The sequence below is a fragment of the Phaseolus vulgaris genome, chromosome 11, assembly GCF_000499845.2.
Source record: "Phaseolus vulgaris cultivar G19833 chromosome 11, P. vulgaris v2.0, whole genome shotgun sequence".
Classification (NCBI taxonomy): Eukaryota; Viridiplantae; Streptophyta; class Magnoliopsida; order Fabales; family Fabaceae; genus Phaseolus; species Phaseolus vulgaris.
In genome coordinates this window covers 13,173,279-13,193,821 of record NC_023749.2, presented here as the reverse complement: position 1 = coordinate 13,193,821, position 20,543 = coordinate 13,173,279, and the positions used below count along the sequence as shown (strand labels likewise).

General features: G+C 35.3%; 1 protein-coding gene across 1 annotated transcript; it reads left to right on the top strand.

The window, feature by feature from the left end:
* Window positions 1–8,074: 8,074 nt before the first annotated feature.
* Window positions 8,075–9,750, top strand: LOC137834655 (transcription factor MYB8-like). Its single transcript, XM_068642762.1, has 3 exons — window positions 8,075–8,307; window positions 8,843–8,970; window positions 9,255–9,750. The coding sequence occupies exons 1-3, from the start codon at window positions 8,158–8,160 to the stop codon at window positions 9,748–9,750; spliced, it is 774 nt and encodes a 257-aa protein (XP_068498863.1). The 5' UTR covers window positions 8,075–8,157.
* The last annotated feature ends 10,793 nt before the right edge of the window (window positions 9,751–20,543 follow it).

Here is a 20,543-nt window from a genome sequence, read left to right as displayed (position 1 = left end):
ACTTTCAAGCACTTTCATATAGACAAATGCAACATGAGATCCTACTCAAAGAAAGGGATGCTCAATTTGCTTTGATACAAGATGAGTGGAAAATGGTTAAAGAAAGAGATGATTACACCAAATCCAAAAAGAGTTATCATGCATCTAGCTCTAGGGGTAATGATTTTTTTGGGGAACAAAGCCTTAGAATTAATGAATACTATCAACCACCCCCTAGGAGAGCTAGAAAGGAAAAAAAAGAAAGTCCAAGGGAGGTTAGGGTAGAGTTACCTCATTTCTATGGGAAAGAAAATGTAGAAGCATATCTATATTGGGAGATGAAGGTAGAACAATTGTTTGCTTGCAACTATGTGAGTGAAGAAAGAAAAGTACCCTTAACCACCCTAAGTTTCCAAGGTAATGCTGTGTATTGGTGGACTGCCCTTGAGAGAGATAGGCGTCTTCATAAGGACCCTCCCATAGAGTATTGGAATGATCTTAAGGGAGCCTTAAGACGCCGCCATATTCCCTCCTATTATAATAGGGAGTTAATGGACAAGCTCCAAAGACTCCAAAAAAAGAATATGAGTGTAGAGGAATATAGGCAGAAAATGGAATTTGTTCCTACCGGTTGACTCGAAGTGCCTTCGTGCGCCTACGTCACTCTCTCATCCAAAATCTTTGCATTTGCATGTGTCGTTCCTGTGATGAATGCCTGAAAACACAAAGACAAAGGGCGCCCTAGCGGCCATTTGAACTCCGACGCTCAAGTCAATACTAGGGTTAGGAAACACCAAAACTGTGTAACTGTTATTGTGTGTGTTAAGCGGCGCAAGGGAATAGTGTACCTGGCCAAGTTTGTTACCTTACTATTTATAGACTAAAATTAGGGTTTCCTCTTTACCTAAAATGGGCCTTTCTGATGGGGCGGGCTCAACACTGTTATTACCTTACTCTTAGGATAACCTAGCGCGTGGGGTCCCTAACTGGAGTGCAACCTCTGGCGGGGTGACCACCTGGGTGCCTCCTCGTGCACCTGATCTCTGGGGTCACCCGCCTCTGGGAGTGCCCTAGCTGTTCACGTGCCATGCATGTAGCTCACCCCTGGAACGCGACTCTCACAAGTCATATCTTTTCTGTGGCTCTACACTTTGTGTTACGCCTGAACGCGTCATCCACTCTACACGTATGGACCATCGTGATCTAGGCTTCTCCCTTACTGATAATTGGCGTGTGATCTGGGATCCACCTCTCGTTGCCCAGCTCTACTGTTTGGGTTCCCGATGTCCGATCTCTCCACACTGTTTAGTGGCACGTCGGTACATCCTGATGACCGATGTCTGACCACTCTTGGCTCCTTGGCGCACGTGCTTTGCTAGACACTGGCTCACGCCGCTCATGTGACCCGCTTTCGTGGCACCAACATTACCAATGGTCAACAACGCCCAAGGACTGGTCGGTACATAATTATACATGATGAGAACCTCAATTAGGGAGTCTGAACCCACCACCATTGCAAGATTCTTAAGTGGGCTTAACCTTGAGATTAGAGATAGAGTTCAACTTTTGCCCTACCAAGACTTGAATGACTTGATTCAACTTTGTATCAAAATTGAACAACAAAATTTAAGGAAAAACTCAAGTTGTAGGGAAAGCTCATACTCTAACTCTTATCCAAAAAGGGCGTATAAGAGAGGAAAGTGTACCAAAAGAAAAACCAAGACAAACTCCCAAGAGTGTAGGAAAAGATGTGCTAACCCCACCAACCCGTAGTAGAGATATTAAATGTTTCAAATGTAATGGTACAGGTCATGTTCAAGCCCAATGCCCAAACCAAAGAACTATGTTCTTAAGAGGGGTAGAGGAATATAGTTGCCATGACGATGAACCTAGCGGGAAAGAGGAAGAAAATAGTGAGGGAGCATATCCATGTGAGGGGGAGTTAATGATGATTCGAAGAACCCTCAACAATCAATCTAGCGTGAACCTAGAGACACAAAGAGAGAACATTTTTCATACAAGAGGCAAAGTTTTAGAAAATGTTTGTTCTCTCATTGTGGATAGTGGCTCGTGCTGCAATTGTTGTAGCACTAGATTGGTTGAAAAGCTAAATCTACAATTAATACCTCATTCTAAACCTTATAAACTTCAATGGATCAATGAAGATGGGGGAATTAACTGTAGACAAGCAAGTGAAAGTTGAGTTTTTGGTGGGAAACTACAAAGAAAAAGTTTTATGTGATGTAGTTCCCATGGAATCTTGTCATATTTTGTTGGGTAGACCTTGGCAATTTATAAGAAAACTATGCACAATGGTCTAACCAATGAGATTACCTTCACCCACAAAGAAAATAAGTTTATACTTTATCCTTTATCACATTCATAAGTGGTAAAAGATCAAGTACAAATGAAACAAAAGAGGGATGAAGAAAAAAAAATAGAAAACCAAGAAAAAGCCCTTAGGAAACAAAAGGCGTGGGAGAATAGTGTTTCTTCCCACAAGGTCATTCAGAAAGAAGAAAAAGTTGAAAATACATTTGCAAATATGCTTCTTACTGAACAACCTTCAAAACTCTTAATTTGTAAAGGAACACTTACATGCACTACCACACTTGCTGAGACTTGTGTTCTACCTCCTCAAGTAAAATAACTTTTAAAAGAATTTGATGATGTATTCTCTAAGGAAGGCCCCATAGGACTTCCTCCTTTTAGAGGTATAGAACATCAAATAGATTTAGTTTCGGGAGCTAGTCTACCCAATAGACCGGCTTATAGAACTAATCCTGAGGAAACTAAGGAGATAAAATCACAAGTACAAGATTTGTTGGAGAAGGGTTGGGTTCAAAAAAGCCTAAGTCCTTGTGTTGTACATGTCTAGTTGGTGCCAAAAAAAGATGGCAACTGGAGAATGTGTTTTGATTGTAGGGCCATCAATAACATCACCATCAAGTATAGGAATCCAATCCCAAGACTAGATGACATGCTTGATGAATTGCATGGGTCCATTATATTTTCCAAGATTGATCTTAAAAGTGGATATCACCAAATTCGAATTAAAGAGGGTGATGAGTGGAAAATTGCTTTTAAAACCAAATTTGGACTATATGAATGGTTAGTGATGCCTTTTGGCCTTACTAATGCACCCAACACATTTATGAGGCTTATGAATCATGTCTTGCAAGATTGTATAGGTAAATATGTAGTAGTTTATTTTGATGATATATTAGTATATAGTCAAAGCCTAGAAGATCACTTCAGGCACCTTAAGGAAGTACTCTTAGTGCTTAGAGTTAATAGTTTGTTTGCTAACAATGAAAAATGCACTTTTTGTGTTGATAGCTAGTGTTTTTAGGTTTTATAGTTAACAAAAATGGGGTACATGTTGACCCCGAGAAAATCAAAGCCATCCAAGAATGACCAACACCACAAAATGTAGGAGATGTTAGGAGTTTTCATGGTCTAGCAAGCTTTTATAGAAGATTTGTGCCTAACTTCTCAAGTCTAGCTTCACCACACAATGAGTTAGTGAAAAACGACGCCCTATTTTGTTGGACTGAGGAGCAAGATCAAGCCTTCAAGAGGCTAAAAGCTCAACTCACTAATGCACCCATTCTAGCCTTACCAAATTTTGCAAAAACTTTTGAGCTAGAGTGTGATGCATCGAGAGTAGGCATAGGTGTCGTGTTGTTGCAAGGTGGACATCCAATTGCTTACTTTAGTGAAAAACTTCATGGAGCCACCCTCAACTACCCTACCTATGATAAAGAGCTATACAAGAAGGGTAGTACAAACATTATGGTCGATGCTAGACGTCCAAAGACATTGTTTCTCCATTTATAGGGTAGTTCATAAGACTACTAATATTTCTCCATTTATAGGGTAGTTCATAAGACTACTAATATTTCTCCATTTGAAGTTGTATATGGATTTAACCGTCTTACTCCTTTAGATTTGTTGCCACTTCCTAATCCACACACCTTTGTGCATAAGGAAGGAGCTACAAAAGCTAACTTTGTTAGGAAAATGCATGAGAGGGTTAAAGAACAAATACAACAGCAAATAGAGAAATATATAAAACATAACAATAAGGGGAAGAGAGAAATAATTTTTTAGGAAGGAGACCTAGTTTGGCTTCATCTTAGGAAAGATAGGTTTCCAACTAAAAGAAAGTCCAAACTTAGTCCCCGGGGTGATGGACCTTTTCAAATCCTCAAAAAAATAAATAATAATGCATATAAACTTGATTTATCTGCAGAGTATGAAGTGCATGATACTTTTAATGTCTTTGATTTAACTCCTTTTGTAGGTAATAATGAAGAAGAAGAAGCATTGGATTGAGAACAAATCCTTTTTAAGAGGGAGAGGATGATGGAAGAGACCCAAGCACAAGCCCGAATGCAAGCCCATCAAAGAGTAGATTTGGGCCAACCACTAGAGCTATGGCCAAGAAGATTCAAGAAGACTGGAATGCTACTACTGATGGCAGATAAACCTTCTTATACATGTTCAAATGCCATAAACTTTAGTGTAGAGTAGAATTTAATTTCTTGTCAAAATTAGCATAGGAACTTTATTTGTAATTTTGCTTAAAATGAAGTTTGGTACCTAAACACCAACCTAGATTAAATTAGGGTTTCTAAAACTCCTAATTTAACCTAGGTCGGTCCTAAGCAAGCCCATTAGGAAGTGCACGTTCCAAGCAAGGTAACATGCCTTCCATGTGCTTCATTTTAGACGCCAACTTCAAAGCTAGGATATTTTGAATTTCCCTCTTTTTTCCTTAATTCAAACCGGCTCTCAATTGCTATATAATGAAGAGCTTGACTCATGTATTTGGAAGATTAATCAATGAGTGAATTGCTGCCAAATTTGTGCCAATTACACTCTTGTCTCCTACCCTCCGTAGGATAAACGTTTGATCTTCAATTTTCCACTAGACCAAGTGATTAGGCCTCACCTATCACTCTCCATACCTATCCTTCACCTTCAAGGAATCCACAAGCTCTAAGTGAGCTCTTTGTCCGCTGCAATCCATGAAGCTTCCGCCAATCCACCAAAGAAATCACAATGAATGAATGCATTCTTCCATCATTCCTTCTCCAACTCAATTCCCACGACCAACTATTATTACTCCAAATCCCAACTTGTGTTAGATGGTGGCCAGTATCTAAGGATATCGAAAAAAGTCTAGGGAATTTATGCTTTAAAGGAACATTGTCCACCCATTTATCCTCCCAGAACCTAATTTCTTTTCCATCCCCTACTTCCCACCTACCTCTGTCTTCAAAGTCATTGCCCCACTCCTCTAAATTCCAAACTTTCCTAATGTCCCTCCACCATAGCGATTCCTTATAGTTCTGAACTTGGGACCTTAACCCCCTCCACCCATCATACTTAGAGTCTAGAATATTCTTCCATAAACTTCTCTTTTCAGACTTACGTTTCCAAATCCATTTCCCCATAAGAGTTAAGTTAAATTTCCTTATATCAATTACCCCTAATCCACCTTTATCTTTTGACTCACAAACCTTATGCCACGCCACCCAAACAATTTTCCTATTCTTTGAACCCACTCCCACAAAAATTTCTTTTGTATCCTTTTCACTTCCTTCACCAAACTAGTCGGCATAGAAAATAAGGATTAATAAAAGTAAATAATACTAACTAACATTCTTAATAAGAATACAATTAATTAATTCTGATAGTTTAATTATAAGGAAGAGTAAATAGTTGATGGGGAAAAAAAGGAAGAGTAAATAGTTACACCCTAACAATGTAAGGTCCATTTCTAGAAAGTGGCTTGGAAGCTAATGAAGTTACCAATTGTCTGCATGCATGGGACCTAGTAAAATATTAATTAATTAATTCTTGCATAGTCTTGATATAAACACAATCATATTATATTGGGCAAGTGACCTCACTTAAGTTTGGAAGTAAGTTTAAGTGCATCGGACCGCGTAAAATTTGGAAAGTTTTCTTTAATTGTTCTTAATTCCTATTTCTTTATTTTCGAAATTTACAAGGATAATGTTCAGGCAATATTGATAATTAGAGAAAATGAAAACAGAAGAAAAAAAAATCTTTTAAAGAAGAAGAAGAAGAAGAAAATATTATGCCAAAAACTGATTACTTGCAAACCAAAACCATGCATCCAACTCCCTCTTGATTAGGGTTAAGCTGGGAGATTCATTTATGAATAATGTTACATTAACATCGGTTTATATTCCTTTAATATCTAAATAAATTATTATTTTACTATAATATAATAGTTTATTTAAAAATAGTTATAAAGTGATTATTTTTTACTATAAGAATGTAAAATAAATTTTATTCTTCATTTATTTGGAGATGATTTAATAATTTTCATAATTTTCTTATATAGTCACATTCCTCTGATTTTGGATGAGGAGTGAAAGGAGAACAGCCTTGTTCCCCAAGCAACATGTTTTCACACTTTCAGTCAGAGCCTATAAAATAAGAAGACTTCAGTTGATTTCAAGAAGACTTTCATATATACATATATAGAAAAGACTATTTTTCAACTAACGAAAAAGAATAAACTTTTATATATTGAAATTGAATTTACCACATACATAAATAAAAATATATAAAGCGACTCTTAAAAAAATCCCAACATGAAGTATATGCTGCTTTACATCTATAAATTTTTACTCCATAAATTTAAAATTTTAGCACATATTATACTGATTGCATGCATGCCTTTGTTTACATGATTTATATTTATATATAATTTTAACATCAGTTTTAAAAGTCTCATTTTTATAAATCCAATAAATGAAAATTTAATTTTACATAAAAATAAAGATTTTTTTTTAAGTCATGTCATAGTATATTTTGCTGATTAAAAAAAAGAATTTGGCATAATTTTGTTATTTCCAGATAAGGAATTTCAGACTTCCACTGCTTCCCTCTCTCTTCTTGCTACTACGCAATTTCAATCTCCATTCTGACTAAAGAATAATCTAGATACATGGAATTCATTAGTTTTTGTGTTATTAGTATACTATAAAATTGTTTTATATTATAATTATTACAAGATATGCAATCTATCGAGAACTTTTTAGTTGAATATGATACGCGATTTTATTGAAATCTAGTTCATTGGGAGCGAGGAAGAACATTCAACTGAGTGGTTGGGTAACGACCCTTTGGAAACAAGGAAGGTGGCTTCAAGTTTCCCATTAGAGGACAAAACTTGGGTCACTATTTTGCAGTTTGATTAATTCTTCTTTTAAAGTTTCAGTGGGTAGTATACTTTATTTAAGGGTCGTGCTCACCAATGTATTAAGAACACTTATTCACAAATTTTTAAAATATTATTTTTATTAAACGAGATAAAAATTTATCAAAAAGGTTTCTTGTACATATATTATAAATTTTCTTGATTTTATTAAAAATAGTTATGATTTTTTATTTTACTATTTTCATTTCTACCTCACATAAAAAATATATGTAAATAATTATAAATTAAATAAGAGAGAAAAGTACAATTCACAAAAGAATAAGTAAATCCAGTATTCAATTTTGATACTATAGAAACAGAAATATTCCATAAATGCAATAGTTAAAGAGCATTTATTTCCATGAAAATTTTCTATTTTTAATTTGTGAACTGCTACCTCACTTTCTAAATAAGGACTAACATCCACTAAATAACAAAAACACTCAGTTGACATTCTTGAATAATAATATTTTAATAATATTTGTTTTATCTTTTTAGTTTAAAATTTTATTAAAATGGATTATTAAGTGAATGTAAATTTTTTGGAATAGTGTCAAAATAATATTTTCTTTTCTTTTAAAATAATCTCTATCCTTTTATCAACTGTACAAATAGACTTGGGTTTTGCTTGAGTGTAAATTAAAAATAAAAGAATGAATATTTGATTACAAATTGCAGTTATAGCAATATTTTAAGACCATGGTTAAGACTTCTTAATTTGTTGGCATGAAAACAATCGTATGTGTGCATCATTCCTCCTTGGCACCCCTTCTCATGCTATATAAAGGGAACTACCTGCCTGTAAGTGTCTTTCACCAAACTCTCTTCTTTCTCAACCGTGTCTCTCTCACACACAAACATAACAAAGAATCAACAGCGACACCTTAAGAGTGTTGTAACACATATATAGTGAGAGTGAGTTTGTGTTGAGAAAGATGGTGAGAACCCCTTACTGTGACAAAAGTGGACTGAAAAAGGGAACATGGACACCAGAAGAAGATTGGAAATTGATTGCTTATGTCACTACACATGGCCATAAGAACTGGCGCCAGTTGCCTAAGTTTGCAGGTAATAGAAGTGCGCCAGTTAATTACGATCTTCAACTTTTCATTCCTTCACCAAAATTCGCTTCAGAACGTTTTTCTTATCCTTATCTTAGTGCAGTTATATTAACCTTTGTTTAACACGTCAACACTGATGATAACATTGGTAAATGAATTTTACTCTTTGATAGAGTCTACCTTCGGGAATGAATACTGATTTCACGTTAAGTTTTCACCTCAGTTTGAGATGTATAAAATGATGGTTTACTAAATTTTGAACTTGTTTTTTATCATATAAGTTGAATTAAGATTCGGTACAGAAAAACTATCTGTTCATTTCTATTTTTCTACACAACTTTATATCACACTCTTTTTCGAAAAACAAACATGATCCATGCATTCTTGATCTTAATTTGATTCTGGTTTTAACTACGAAATTAAACTCTGGGGGGAATTTAAGAACTCTACTTATCTCCAGAATCTCAACAGACCCATCATTAGGTCAGGCACCAAAAAGGGAAAATTGAATTCATATTCTACTGTTTTGATTCAATATAGTTGTGCAATATGTTTTCAGGTTTCTAGGTGTGGAAAGAGCTGCAGATTGAGGTGGATGAATTACTTAAGGCCAGGCATCAAAAGAGGGAACTACACCTATGAGGAAGAAGAGAGGATTGTCAAACTGCACAAAATTCTTGGAAATAGGTAAACGACACAGCCAGATCACACGATTTCTCCTCCTATATAGTGAAATTATAAACTAGGATTGTTACATGAGTTTAATTTCTGTGCACCTTTAAACTAAAACATGTCATGCTGCATATGATTTTTCAGATAGTTATTATAAATATCAATGGATTAACTTGTCATATATGATATGTGATGCACTTATATTATTACATGGACTTTTGCGCAAGTTACATCATATACTTTCTTTCACTGCATGTGAATATAAACCGTAGTTGATTTTCATCTCCCTTTTCTTGAAGGTGGTCTGTGATTGCTTCCCACTTACCTGGAAGATCAGATAACGAGATAAAAAATCACTGGCATGCACATCTTAAGAAGCGCTTTCAACACAATTCAGAAACAAATGAAGAGGTTGAAGCTTCCAATCCAAAACACCACTCCCTAGTTGAATCCATTCAAGAGGAATCTCGGGAAGTTGTTGCAAGCAGTTTCCAGAACAGTTCCCTAGCTACTTCCCAAACTCCTGACGGTGATTTTCCATCGCCCCAGCTTACATCATTGAGCAATGTTCTATGCATGATATCCGAACCTGAACCTGAACCTGAACCAGCCAGTAACTGGAATTTGGCTACTGATAACTTTGCTGATTTTATGGAGGAAAACACAGATCCTATAAGTGCACATTCTTGGAAAGAACTTTATGATATTTCGTTCATAAGTGAATTTCTCACTCCTTTTGTGACTGAACCTGAAAGTGTTTGTTCAGTTTATGATGTCTGGGGGCTGTTCAATTAGTAACAGGAATATAATATGGGTTTGGTTTTTCTTCTTTCTTGTTATTTTTTGGGGAAAACCTATACCAGCTTATTTTGTTGAAAGGGGTTTCACACTGTGGGCGAAATGAGTAGTTCTACTCTTATATTTCCATAATATTTTCTTATAATTCCATTTTATAATTTTTATATCACATAGCCCATTTTGATCCTCTTCCAATATACTCCTTTGTATAAACACTTGTTAAAGGTCTCCACTTGAACTCGTTTCCAGAAAACCTGCAACTGAACAGTGTAATTCAACGTTACAACGAAATATAACTTAAATACAACATTATAAGTGATATTCATGTTGTTTTTTAATCAAATTTAATTACGTAAGTGAAAATTTAAAAAATAACAGCATCTAAATTTCATATTTCCTCCTCTAAGTATGTTGTCACCTTTTTATTGGTCACTCTTACAAGTGATCTCCACATTTGCTCATCAAGAACACCTTCAACCATGAATTAAGAAGGTGACGACATATTGAACAGCATATATATAACAACGAAATCTTATGCATGATCACCAAGTACTATTGCATAAACAATATCTTTGTATTTGTAGCTCATATGAGATAGTGTTCTCTAGAACTGTCCTACAATCTTCAGCCCACTAATATCATGTATGGGGCAATTTTTTTTCCAGAAAAAAATTGTGTTTCTATATATATATATAAAAATATATCGTGCAATGTTTTCTTATGATCTAAAAATTCCTTAATTATTTTAATAAAATTTAATTTAATCTTCTTATAAATTATTTAAAAATTATTTCAACATGTACATATAATAGTTGTGTTAAATGTAAAAAAAAAAAAAGCTTTTATTAGTACATTATAATTTACTATGAATTATATTAATTTAATTGTTAAATTTAATTTTTTATTAACTATTTGGTGTTTCACTAAACAAATTCAATTTAGCATTATAGCAAGTTTAATGAAAATGTAAGTGGATGTTAACATTATGTAACTAAAGTATTTTTTATTTGCTTATATACATGGTTATTAAGTTATTATTTAAATATTTAATAAAAAATTAATAAAATTTAATATATAAAAAGTTTTAATAAGTAAAGTAATCTTATAAAAAAAATTATTTGTGAACTAACTTGTTAATCTTTCACAAATGTAAACCTCCGGTATTACATTAGCAATATTTAACGCGGGTTCTAGAAAGTATTGAACGTAGGTTCCAAATCAATGTGGAAAGAAGAAATACTGAAAATGAAAAATTTCAATGTTGATTTTGAATTACTGTTGATATTTGAGATTTCATGTTGATTTTGAATTAATGTAGAAATTTGAGATTTCATGTTTTCATTATACTCTTACCGACGTTAAAGCTTAGAATATTGAATGAGTTACAAGCACAGTCAATGAAGAGTGGGAAATGTAGGGAAGGGAGCAGGGCATTCTACTGTTTGGTTTTTTTATTTTTGCTGCTGTGTCTATATATTTTTTTTTTTAAAAAAATAAGGTAGTGTAACTCAAGTGTATTATTTAATTCAATTATTTTGTGTTGATAAAAAAACATGGTATTTAATTTTTTTAATAATTTTTTTTTATATATGGATTAGAATATTCTATGTATTTCGTTTAATATATTTTTTTTTTCAATAAAAAAAAGTAAAGTTTGACAATATTTATTATTCAATAACTAATATGTAGAATCTTAATATTTTTTTGATAAGTTGACTGTTTTTTTTAGGTAATTACCTATGTATATATTTGAAACCGTATATGAAAACAATAATAGAAGTAAGACATGTTTTTGTATAAGCAAAGAGGGTCTAGATAGTACTTGAGACCGGTTGTACAATTGCTGACATGTCGATGATTCTTTGGTTCCTCTCTTCGAGTCTTCTTCCACAAATGTTGATGCTCAGTTGGGGTTGACCTGAAAAAGATACTATGAGATCAAGTTAGTTCTCTATGTGAATAGTGTATTTTGGTAATTGATAAAAACGGATCTTACACTTCCGCGGAGGATTTATTTATAGTGTTGATCATAGGCCCTTGCTATGATGACCCATATTTCAGTTATTTGTTGATGTGCATCATGGTCCTTGATTAATAGGGAGGTATATTGGTATATAGGTATGTTAGAATATTTGAAGAATATTTGTGTCATCTTTCAATTAATCAGTTTGTAGCTGATTTATCGAAGATACTTCTCGCGTATTCTGGGATACAAATTATGACTCATTAAGTGCTATTGTAACTTTTGTTACTGCCATTTATTGCATGTCTTAAGGTGTCCTTTGATTCGGGTGATCGGTCAGCTAGGTCGAGACTCGTCCGGTACCGACCAATACATTTGCTTTAGGGGTCCAACTGCTTTAGATGTTTTTTTTTTTATCTAAAGTGTCTATCTTAGAGCTCGACTCTCCGTTGGATGCGGTGGCATTCGATTGTTGTAGCCACACCAACCAGGTATGTCATGGTCGGGAAGGCACTCCGCAAGATTACTTTTTCTATATATACAACCTTTTTTTAATGATTTAAACGTTACCATGCCATTTAATGAATTCACGGTGGGGTCTTTCTGATCCTTAAAGTGGCACCGACCCAATTACATCCTAATTCTTAGGCGGCTCTTCAAGCGTTTAGAATTCTCTGTGATATTTTTAAGTTACAATCCACTTCTCAATCCTTTTTATTCTATTATAACTCTTGCCCGAGTAACTCCAGTGAGTTGGCTATCTTTGACAAGTTGACCAAGAAGTATTCGTTTTGCACCTTATACTTCATCTTATAAACATTTTAAAGAAAAATACTTCAAAAATCTTGTGGAGTCGGACGACAAGCCCTTTCTCTATGATGCGGAAGGGAAAACCAAATTTCTCTTTCATTGGACTCAAACTCCGACCAGATATGTTTCCTGGCCCAGGTCTTCAATGTCTTCCCAAGACAAGGAAATTTTTTGTGTGCTCGACCAACTCCCGAATAGGTTATCTACTTGGGAGTTGGTAGCATTGTACGATTCGTCCAAAAGGTGGACGAATCTGAGCGGTATGTGAAATTTCTTTTGCACACGGCCTTATTCATTATGTTGACGGGATGTTTAATTCGTTTGTGTCTTGCAGCGATTATGTCTCGGGTAGATCCAGAATCAGCCAAATACTTAAAACAAGGGTTTTTGACCATGATGGGGTTATTTTTTTTGCTTTTTACCAAAATGGGGTCCGTTTAAAAAAAATTACAAATTTAGGCAAGTCGTGCCAATTCGGCACGACTTCAGTATGACATGACAGAAGTCGTGCCAATTCGGCATGACTTCATATGCACAAATCATTCCAATTTGACACGACTCTGCCATGTCATACTGAAGTCGTGCCAACTTGGCATGACTTCTGCCACGTCATAATTTTTTTTAAAAATTTTATTGTTTATATATTGAGTAGTAAGTTATGTAATGTTAAAAATTAATTTGATACATAACTTTCTAAGAGTGTTAGTTTTAAAGAACAAAAAATTAGATAATCGTGTATGGATCATGTTTGAATTGAATGAATAAATACATAGATAAAGAAAATGAATGTTCTAAGAGTGCTATGAATGAATAAATACATAGATAAAGAAAATGAGGAAATTAATAATCAAACTTGTATTGAATTTTATTACTAAGCTTGTCTGTGCGGACAATTGCTTCTATTGTGACCTTCCGTTCTACAATATGAACATTTTTTTTGGCTAATTTGGAATTGAATCATCCATTTCGTTACGAATGCGTTGAGTGTCAGGTCTTCCTTATTGATGTCGACGCATGATGGGGTAAGGTAAGAAATTTGGTCCCGTGTAAGTAGACCAATAATCCAATTTTTGTTCCTTAAAACTAACACTCTTAGACAATTATGTATCAAATTAATTTTTAACATTACACAACTTACTACCCAATATAAACAATAAAATTAAAAAAAATTAAAAAATAAAAAAAAATTATGATGTGGCAGAAGTCGTGTCAAGTTGGCACGACTTCAGTATGACATGACAGAGTCGTGTCTAATTGGGACAATTTGTGCATATGAAGTCGTGTCGAATTGACACGACTAGCCTAAATTTGTAATTTTTTTTAAACGGACCCCATTTTGGTAAAAAGCAAAAAAAAATAACCCCATCATAGTTAAAACCCCTTAAAACAACTAAGACGTCAGGTGGCAAGTTGAACAGTCGTGCGTTGGTAGTTGGTCGAACACCTTGGGAAGAGTTGGAGAGAAATTCGGGGGTGGTGGCCACGTTGAAGGTCGAGCTGACTGAGTCTTCAAACTCTTTGAAGGCTACATTGTAAGTGATGGGGTTGCTTGATGAGAAAATGCGCCAAGTCAGTACTGAAGCTAACGAGACTAAGAAGGAGGTGCGGCCCTGAAGGCCGAGCTAGAAGCGGAAAAGGCCGGCTGTGCGAGGGTGGAGAGCGAAGCGGCCAACAAGGAGAAGGTGCTGACCCGAGAATTGGAAGAATGCCAATCATTCGTTATCCGTATCAGCAAAAAATTGCTTCTCCAAGACCACCACACCTCTTAGGAGGACCTTGTTCATCTCTTCCATTAAGCTTCCGCACCATCTTCCGCAAACATCCAAGAAAAGCTCATAGGAAATCCATCATTTGGTATCATGAGCAAAGGTTCTTCAAAGATGAGTAGTTCTTGGTCATTTTATTTTTGAGTTCTTCTTTAATCCGTGTTGTTCTTCATATTCCATATTGTCTTGCTGTTTTTTAATTTTTGCTTTGAATTGGTGTGCTGTTTGGAAATTCCAATCGGTGCATCTTGTTCAATTGTTCTTGAGCAATCTTTGTGCAATTTTTGGTAGGATTCCATATAGTTTGTGTTATTTTTTTATTTTAGGTATTTGAGTCCTTATTGCAATTTTATTTGGTTCATTTTATGTTCATTTGAGTCTTTTAATTTCTGAATCTATATGTGTTTTGTCTAGTCATGTTCTTCCAAAATGTCATCAAATCATAGTAGTACTTTGTTTGGCTTATTTGTTTCTTGATTTTGGTATAAATGCTTGATCTAAATCTTCTGTGTTTTTGATCCTTTGGTGCTTTTTATTTTTAGCTTGAGTTCATATTTGTGTTTAAATCTACACAAATTCCATTTCACCAATTCCATTGTGTTTTTCTTTTGGTATATCTTGCTGGTTTTTTTTTCCAGATTTACAGAATCCCCTGTTTTGCATAACTCTGTGCTGGTTGTTTTGCTTAAGAAAATTATTTTCCCACATAGGAAATTTCTGATCCTCTGGATTTTGCAAGATTGAGGTGTTAAGGAAAAGACAAAAAAAGAATCAGTTTCAAAAAAAAAAAAAAGAAAAAAATGATAAATATTATAAAAACAGTGTGCAAATCTGGCGCTACAACTGGCATAACTGAACACTGATTTTAGAAAATTTATTAAAAACAAATGGTTCATGCGTTTGGAGTGAAACCAACGCCAGAATTTAGTTAAGATCTTGAATTGTTTGCATATAAATTTTCAGAAGGAAATCTTAAAAGGCAAGCTCAGCATAAATCAGTTAAAATCACGCTGTCTGGACCATAACAATTATTTCAGTGGTGTTGTTTTTGATTTTGAAATCAAATCTAGTCCTATTCTCTAGGTTTCATTTTTTGTGCCATCCTTTCTTTGAGTACCTTTTTATTTGCTTGTCTAATTTCTTTGGAACTCTTTCTAGTTGTCACATTTAATTCCTTTTGTGTGGTACTGTTTTTCAAATTAATTTGTTTATTGCTTTAATTCTTTGACCTCTAAGCTTGGTGGTGGATTAATTATCAATTGGTACTTGATTGAGTGGGATTTGACTTGAGGGGAGTCTAGTTTGCTTAATAGGTGCTGGATTGAAGAATTAATTACCTAATTCCAAGAGGAACAAAGGCAAGGGGCAGAAACAAACACCTTCTAAATACACCACATACATTGGAAGGCCCAACAAAGAAGAGACAACAAAAAGAAGTGCAAATAGAAAAATCAACAAAAGGGAGTTCATCTAATTTCTTTCAACTTAACTCTTGTTAATTACTTGTTTAATTAAGAAATTAGATGGTGAGTGTGTCTTCAAGGGCTCCAAGTGTCCAAGAAGCCTCACCTAGGGCCGACTAGTTTAGAACTATCTAGTTTAGCAATTGTTAATTGTTTTAATTGCATCTCTTTGCTTTAATTAGCTACGCTTATTAATTGTCTTTGTATTGTTTAAAGCTTTGTTAAATTTGCTTGGTTGATTAGATAGTTTGCATTGTTTCTTAACTTCAAAATTTGATTTCTCCAACTTGATTGTGTTTTAAGTGGTTTACAAAGAGAAAGATTTGTGTGAAGATTTGGAGGGATAGTTTTTGGCTAAGGCAAGACTTGGTATTTAAGTAGTCCATTGTGACTCACCTCTCTTACCTGGAAAACTACCTTCTTTAACTTCCCTCATTTTTCTCAAAGTAAAACATTTCTAGACACATAGCTCTAGTCATGTCTTCTCCTTCTTCAAAGTCTATGGAAAGTGATATGAAATCCATCAAATCCCTTTTGAAACAACTTTCCAAAGATATTCAATCAATTTCATCTAAACAATTGGAGAATGAGGCTAAAACTAATAAATTGACTAAAGCAAAGGATGAGAAGTCTCAAATTTCAAAAAAATTACATTCTCATGCATATAGCTCTCAAGTTTATGATTCTTTTGGGGAAGAAAGTCTTGGGATAAATGAACCACCCCCTAGGAGAGCTAGAAAAGAGAGACAAGAAAACCTAAAGGAGGTTAAGGTAGAGCTACCTCATTTCTATGGAAAAGAAGATGTAGAAACATATCTATATTGGGAGATGAGGGTAGAGCAATTGTTTGCTTACAACCATGTGAGTGAAGAAAAGAAAGTACCCTTAGCTACCTTAAGTTTTCAATGTGATGCTATGTATTGGTGGAATGCCCTAAAAAGAGAGAGACATCTCCACAAGGACCCTCCCATTACATCTTGGAATGACCTTAGGGGAGCCTTGAGATGTCACCATATTCCCTCACATTACAATAGGAAGTTGATGGACAAGTTCCAAAGACTTCATCAAAAAGATTATGTGAAGAAGAATATTGGCAAAAGATGATATCATATATTGAGAGGGCAAGGATTAACGAAGACAACCATACCACCATAGCTAGGTTTCTAAGTGGTCTCAAACTTGAGATAAGAAACAAAGTTGAACTTTTACCTTATAGAGATTTAAATGACTTGATTCAACTTAGCATTAAAGTTGAAAAACAAATTTTGAGAAAACAATCAAGTCAAAAACAAAGTTCATACTATGTATCTTATGACAAGGATGAGTTCCATAGAGGGGAAGAACATATACAAGAAACATCTCTAGAACATTCCCAAAACCTAACCAAGCATTTCTCTCACACTCAAGCTAGAGAAATTCCATGTTTAGAATACCTTGGCAATGATCAATTAGCATTTCAATGTTCCAATGAAAGATCTATGATCTTAACGGACAAAGATGAGAATAGTAGCCAAGAAAAAGAAGCTAGTGAGAGTAATGAAAATGTAAAAATAGAAAAGCAAGAGAACCTTGTGAAACAAAAGGCGTGGGAGAAGAGTGTTCCTTCCCACAAGGTCATTCAACAAGGCAAGCACATTGAAAATACCCTTGAAAACATGCTTCTTGTTGAACAACCTAGCCTCACCTTTTGTAAAGGAACACTTGCAAGCATAAGCAAAAAAGAAGAGTCTTTAAAAGAAGCTTGCATAGATAAAGATAAAGTAGATTATTTATCATATGTGCTAGGATATCACCAATTGAATGTCAAGTTATCTATAAGCATCTACAAAAGCAATTTTTTATGTGAGGTAGTGCCTAAAGAAACTTGTCATGTCTTATTGAGACAACCATTGCCAAGTGTACAAATTCTCATAAACAATGGTTGTAACAACGAGACTATCTTTACACATAAGAGAGAAAGTCTTCATGAAGGAGAACTCATTGGTCAAATTAGAGTTGATAAAACTCTAGCGCTTTTAAAAGGAAAACTTTTGTCCCCCATGAGAAAAGAGGTTCAAAGACATTACCTTAGGTACAATTCTTGTTTTCAAACTACACCTAAGGCAATGTCTCAAGAACTCTATACTCCTTCACCTTTTGCAAATGATCCTTGGGAAGACACAAATTTCATATTAGAGCTTCATAGGAAAACAAAAGGTTTTGATTCCATTTTCATGGATATGGATAAACTCTTCTCTAGAGAAGTGATACATCCTCATGGTTTATCTTCAAGCATAGTGTTGGATAGAGCTCCAAATTTCGCAAACCATGATTTGAGGATTCTCTTGGGAAAACTTGCAACTAAGTTGTACACTTTAAATTCTTATCATTCTCAAAAGCATGGTCAAAATACATTTGAAAATCTAGCTCTTTCTACTATGCCTAGAATAATCATAAAGGACAAACACAACTCTAGAGATGAGCATACATACCATAGTGTAGTTCACAAAACTACCAATATTTTCCCATTTGAAGTTGTATATGGACTTAATCCTCTTTCTCCTTTAGATTTATTACCCCTTCCTAATCCACATACCTTTGTGCATAAGGAAGGAGTTACAAAAGATGATTTTTTTAAGAAAATGCATGAGAGGATCCAAGAACAAATACAGCAACAAATAGAGAAATATTATGAGAAGTTGCCAAAAACAATAGAAAAACAAAAGGAATGGCAACTTCCTAAAATTAATGTTTACACAACTGCTCAAACTAACACATTTGATTTGTTTGATGACTCACAGAGATGGACATTTGATCCTGGAGGACGAGCCTAGTTTTCAAAATAAGAATAAGGCTGTTGTTCGAGATCAAACCTGTAGATCTGAGGACAGATCCTCTCAAGAAGGAGGGGATGATGGAAACCATCCAGCCACACACATCCACATAATGATGATGAAGAAGAAACATTGGATTTGAGGACAAATCCTTTTCAAGAGGGAGGGGATGATGGAAGAGGCCCAAGCCCATAATAGAAAAAGCCCAAGCCCAAGCCCAAATACAAGTTCAAGCTTCAACTCAAGCCCAACAAATAGAAGATATGGGCAAACTAAACATCATTGGATGTCTTTCTTTTGTAATTACTTTTGAGTATTTTTAGTAGAACATAAAGGGAGGTGTAGATATAAATATAAGAGGTGCAAATGTATAAAGCTAAGTCACACCTTCCATGTGACACAAAAGAAGGTGTATGTATAGATTTAGGAGGTGCCAAAAATAGAAACCAAGTCACACTTCCCTTGTGACTAAGAATTGGCTCCTCCAAATCTAGGGCTAGATTGAGACTAGCTATGATGGCTTGATACTCAACCTTATTGTTTGATGTTTTGAATTTAAACTTCAATGCTTGCTCGAAAAGAACGTCACCTGGCCCTTCGAGCACCACCCCTGCACCGAGCATTTCTCTTTGGTCGGACGAGGGTTGAGCTCGACTGCAAAATCAGCTAAAGCTTATATTTAATTGCCCCCCTAAGTTGGTACTGAAGGCACACTTGTCATGGTTGAGCCTCAAGCCATGGTCGCGAAGGGCTTGAAACACTTCTTGTAGGTCTTTGACATGCTATTGGCATGAGTCAGATTTGACCACAATTTCGTCCACATAGACTTCAACGTTCCGTCTGAGTGTCCCCTTGAAAATGTAGTCCATCATTCATTGATAGGTGGCACCTGCATTTTTAAGACTGGATGACATGACTTCATAATAGAAATTGTTACAATCAGTCATGAACGTTGTCTTTTATTTGTCTCTCGGATGCATCTGAATTTGATTATATCCAGAATATGCATCTAAAAAACTTAAGATGGTGTGGTCGACCACTCCATCGATGAGACGGTCAATGCTCGGTAGAGGATAAGAATCTTTGGGACGAGCTTTGTTGAGGTCGGTATATCAGTACACATCCTCCACTTACCATTCAATTTTTTGACCATGACCACGTTGGTCAACCATGTAGTGTAATGTGCTTTTTTGATGAAGCCGACTTTTACCAACTTCTCAACCTCTTGTTGTGCAGCAACACACTTTTCTACGCCCATCTTTCGTTCTTTTTGGGCTACGAGTTTGGTTTCTTTGTAAATGGAGAGACGATGTGTAGTAACATTCAGCCTTACCCCCGGCATGTAGGCAACTATCCAAGCAAACAAATCAGTGTTATCAATCAAATTTTAGCTTACCAGCTTGCTGTCGTCCGGTTTTAGAGACGTTCCCAGGTGTGTCGTATGTTCATCATCTCAAGGTAGAGGGCGAAGATCCTCACCAAGCTCAATACGAGCTTCATCGAGCCGAGGGTCATGATTGACGAGGGAGACCATATGCTCTTTTGTCCTTCTGTCTTGGGATCGTTCCCTGATGGTTTCCCTACACCTTGGAGAGCGTCCCCTCCTTCCTACGATGATGAGGTCCTGTATAACCGGCTGGTTGCTTCAACCTTCAAACTGGCGACATAACATGCCCGAGCCGTATTTTTATCGACATGAGCCGTTATGATGTCACCGACTACCGTCCAAGCAAGGTGGGGAGTGGACACTATTACCTGTAGGGGATTTATGGACGATCGTCCAAGCAATATATTATAAGAGGTATTTGCATTTACCAAAAGATACCTGATATTTATTATCTTGCAAAGATACCGCTCTTCCCCGAACGTAGTGTATAGATCAATGAATCCTCTTGTGTCCTCCTACGTCCTCCTGCTCCCTTGAAAATCCAAAAAATATGTTCGTCATAGGGTTGGTTTTCTGATAGCATTTCCT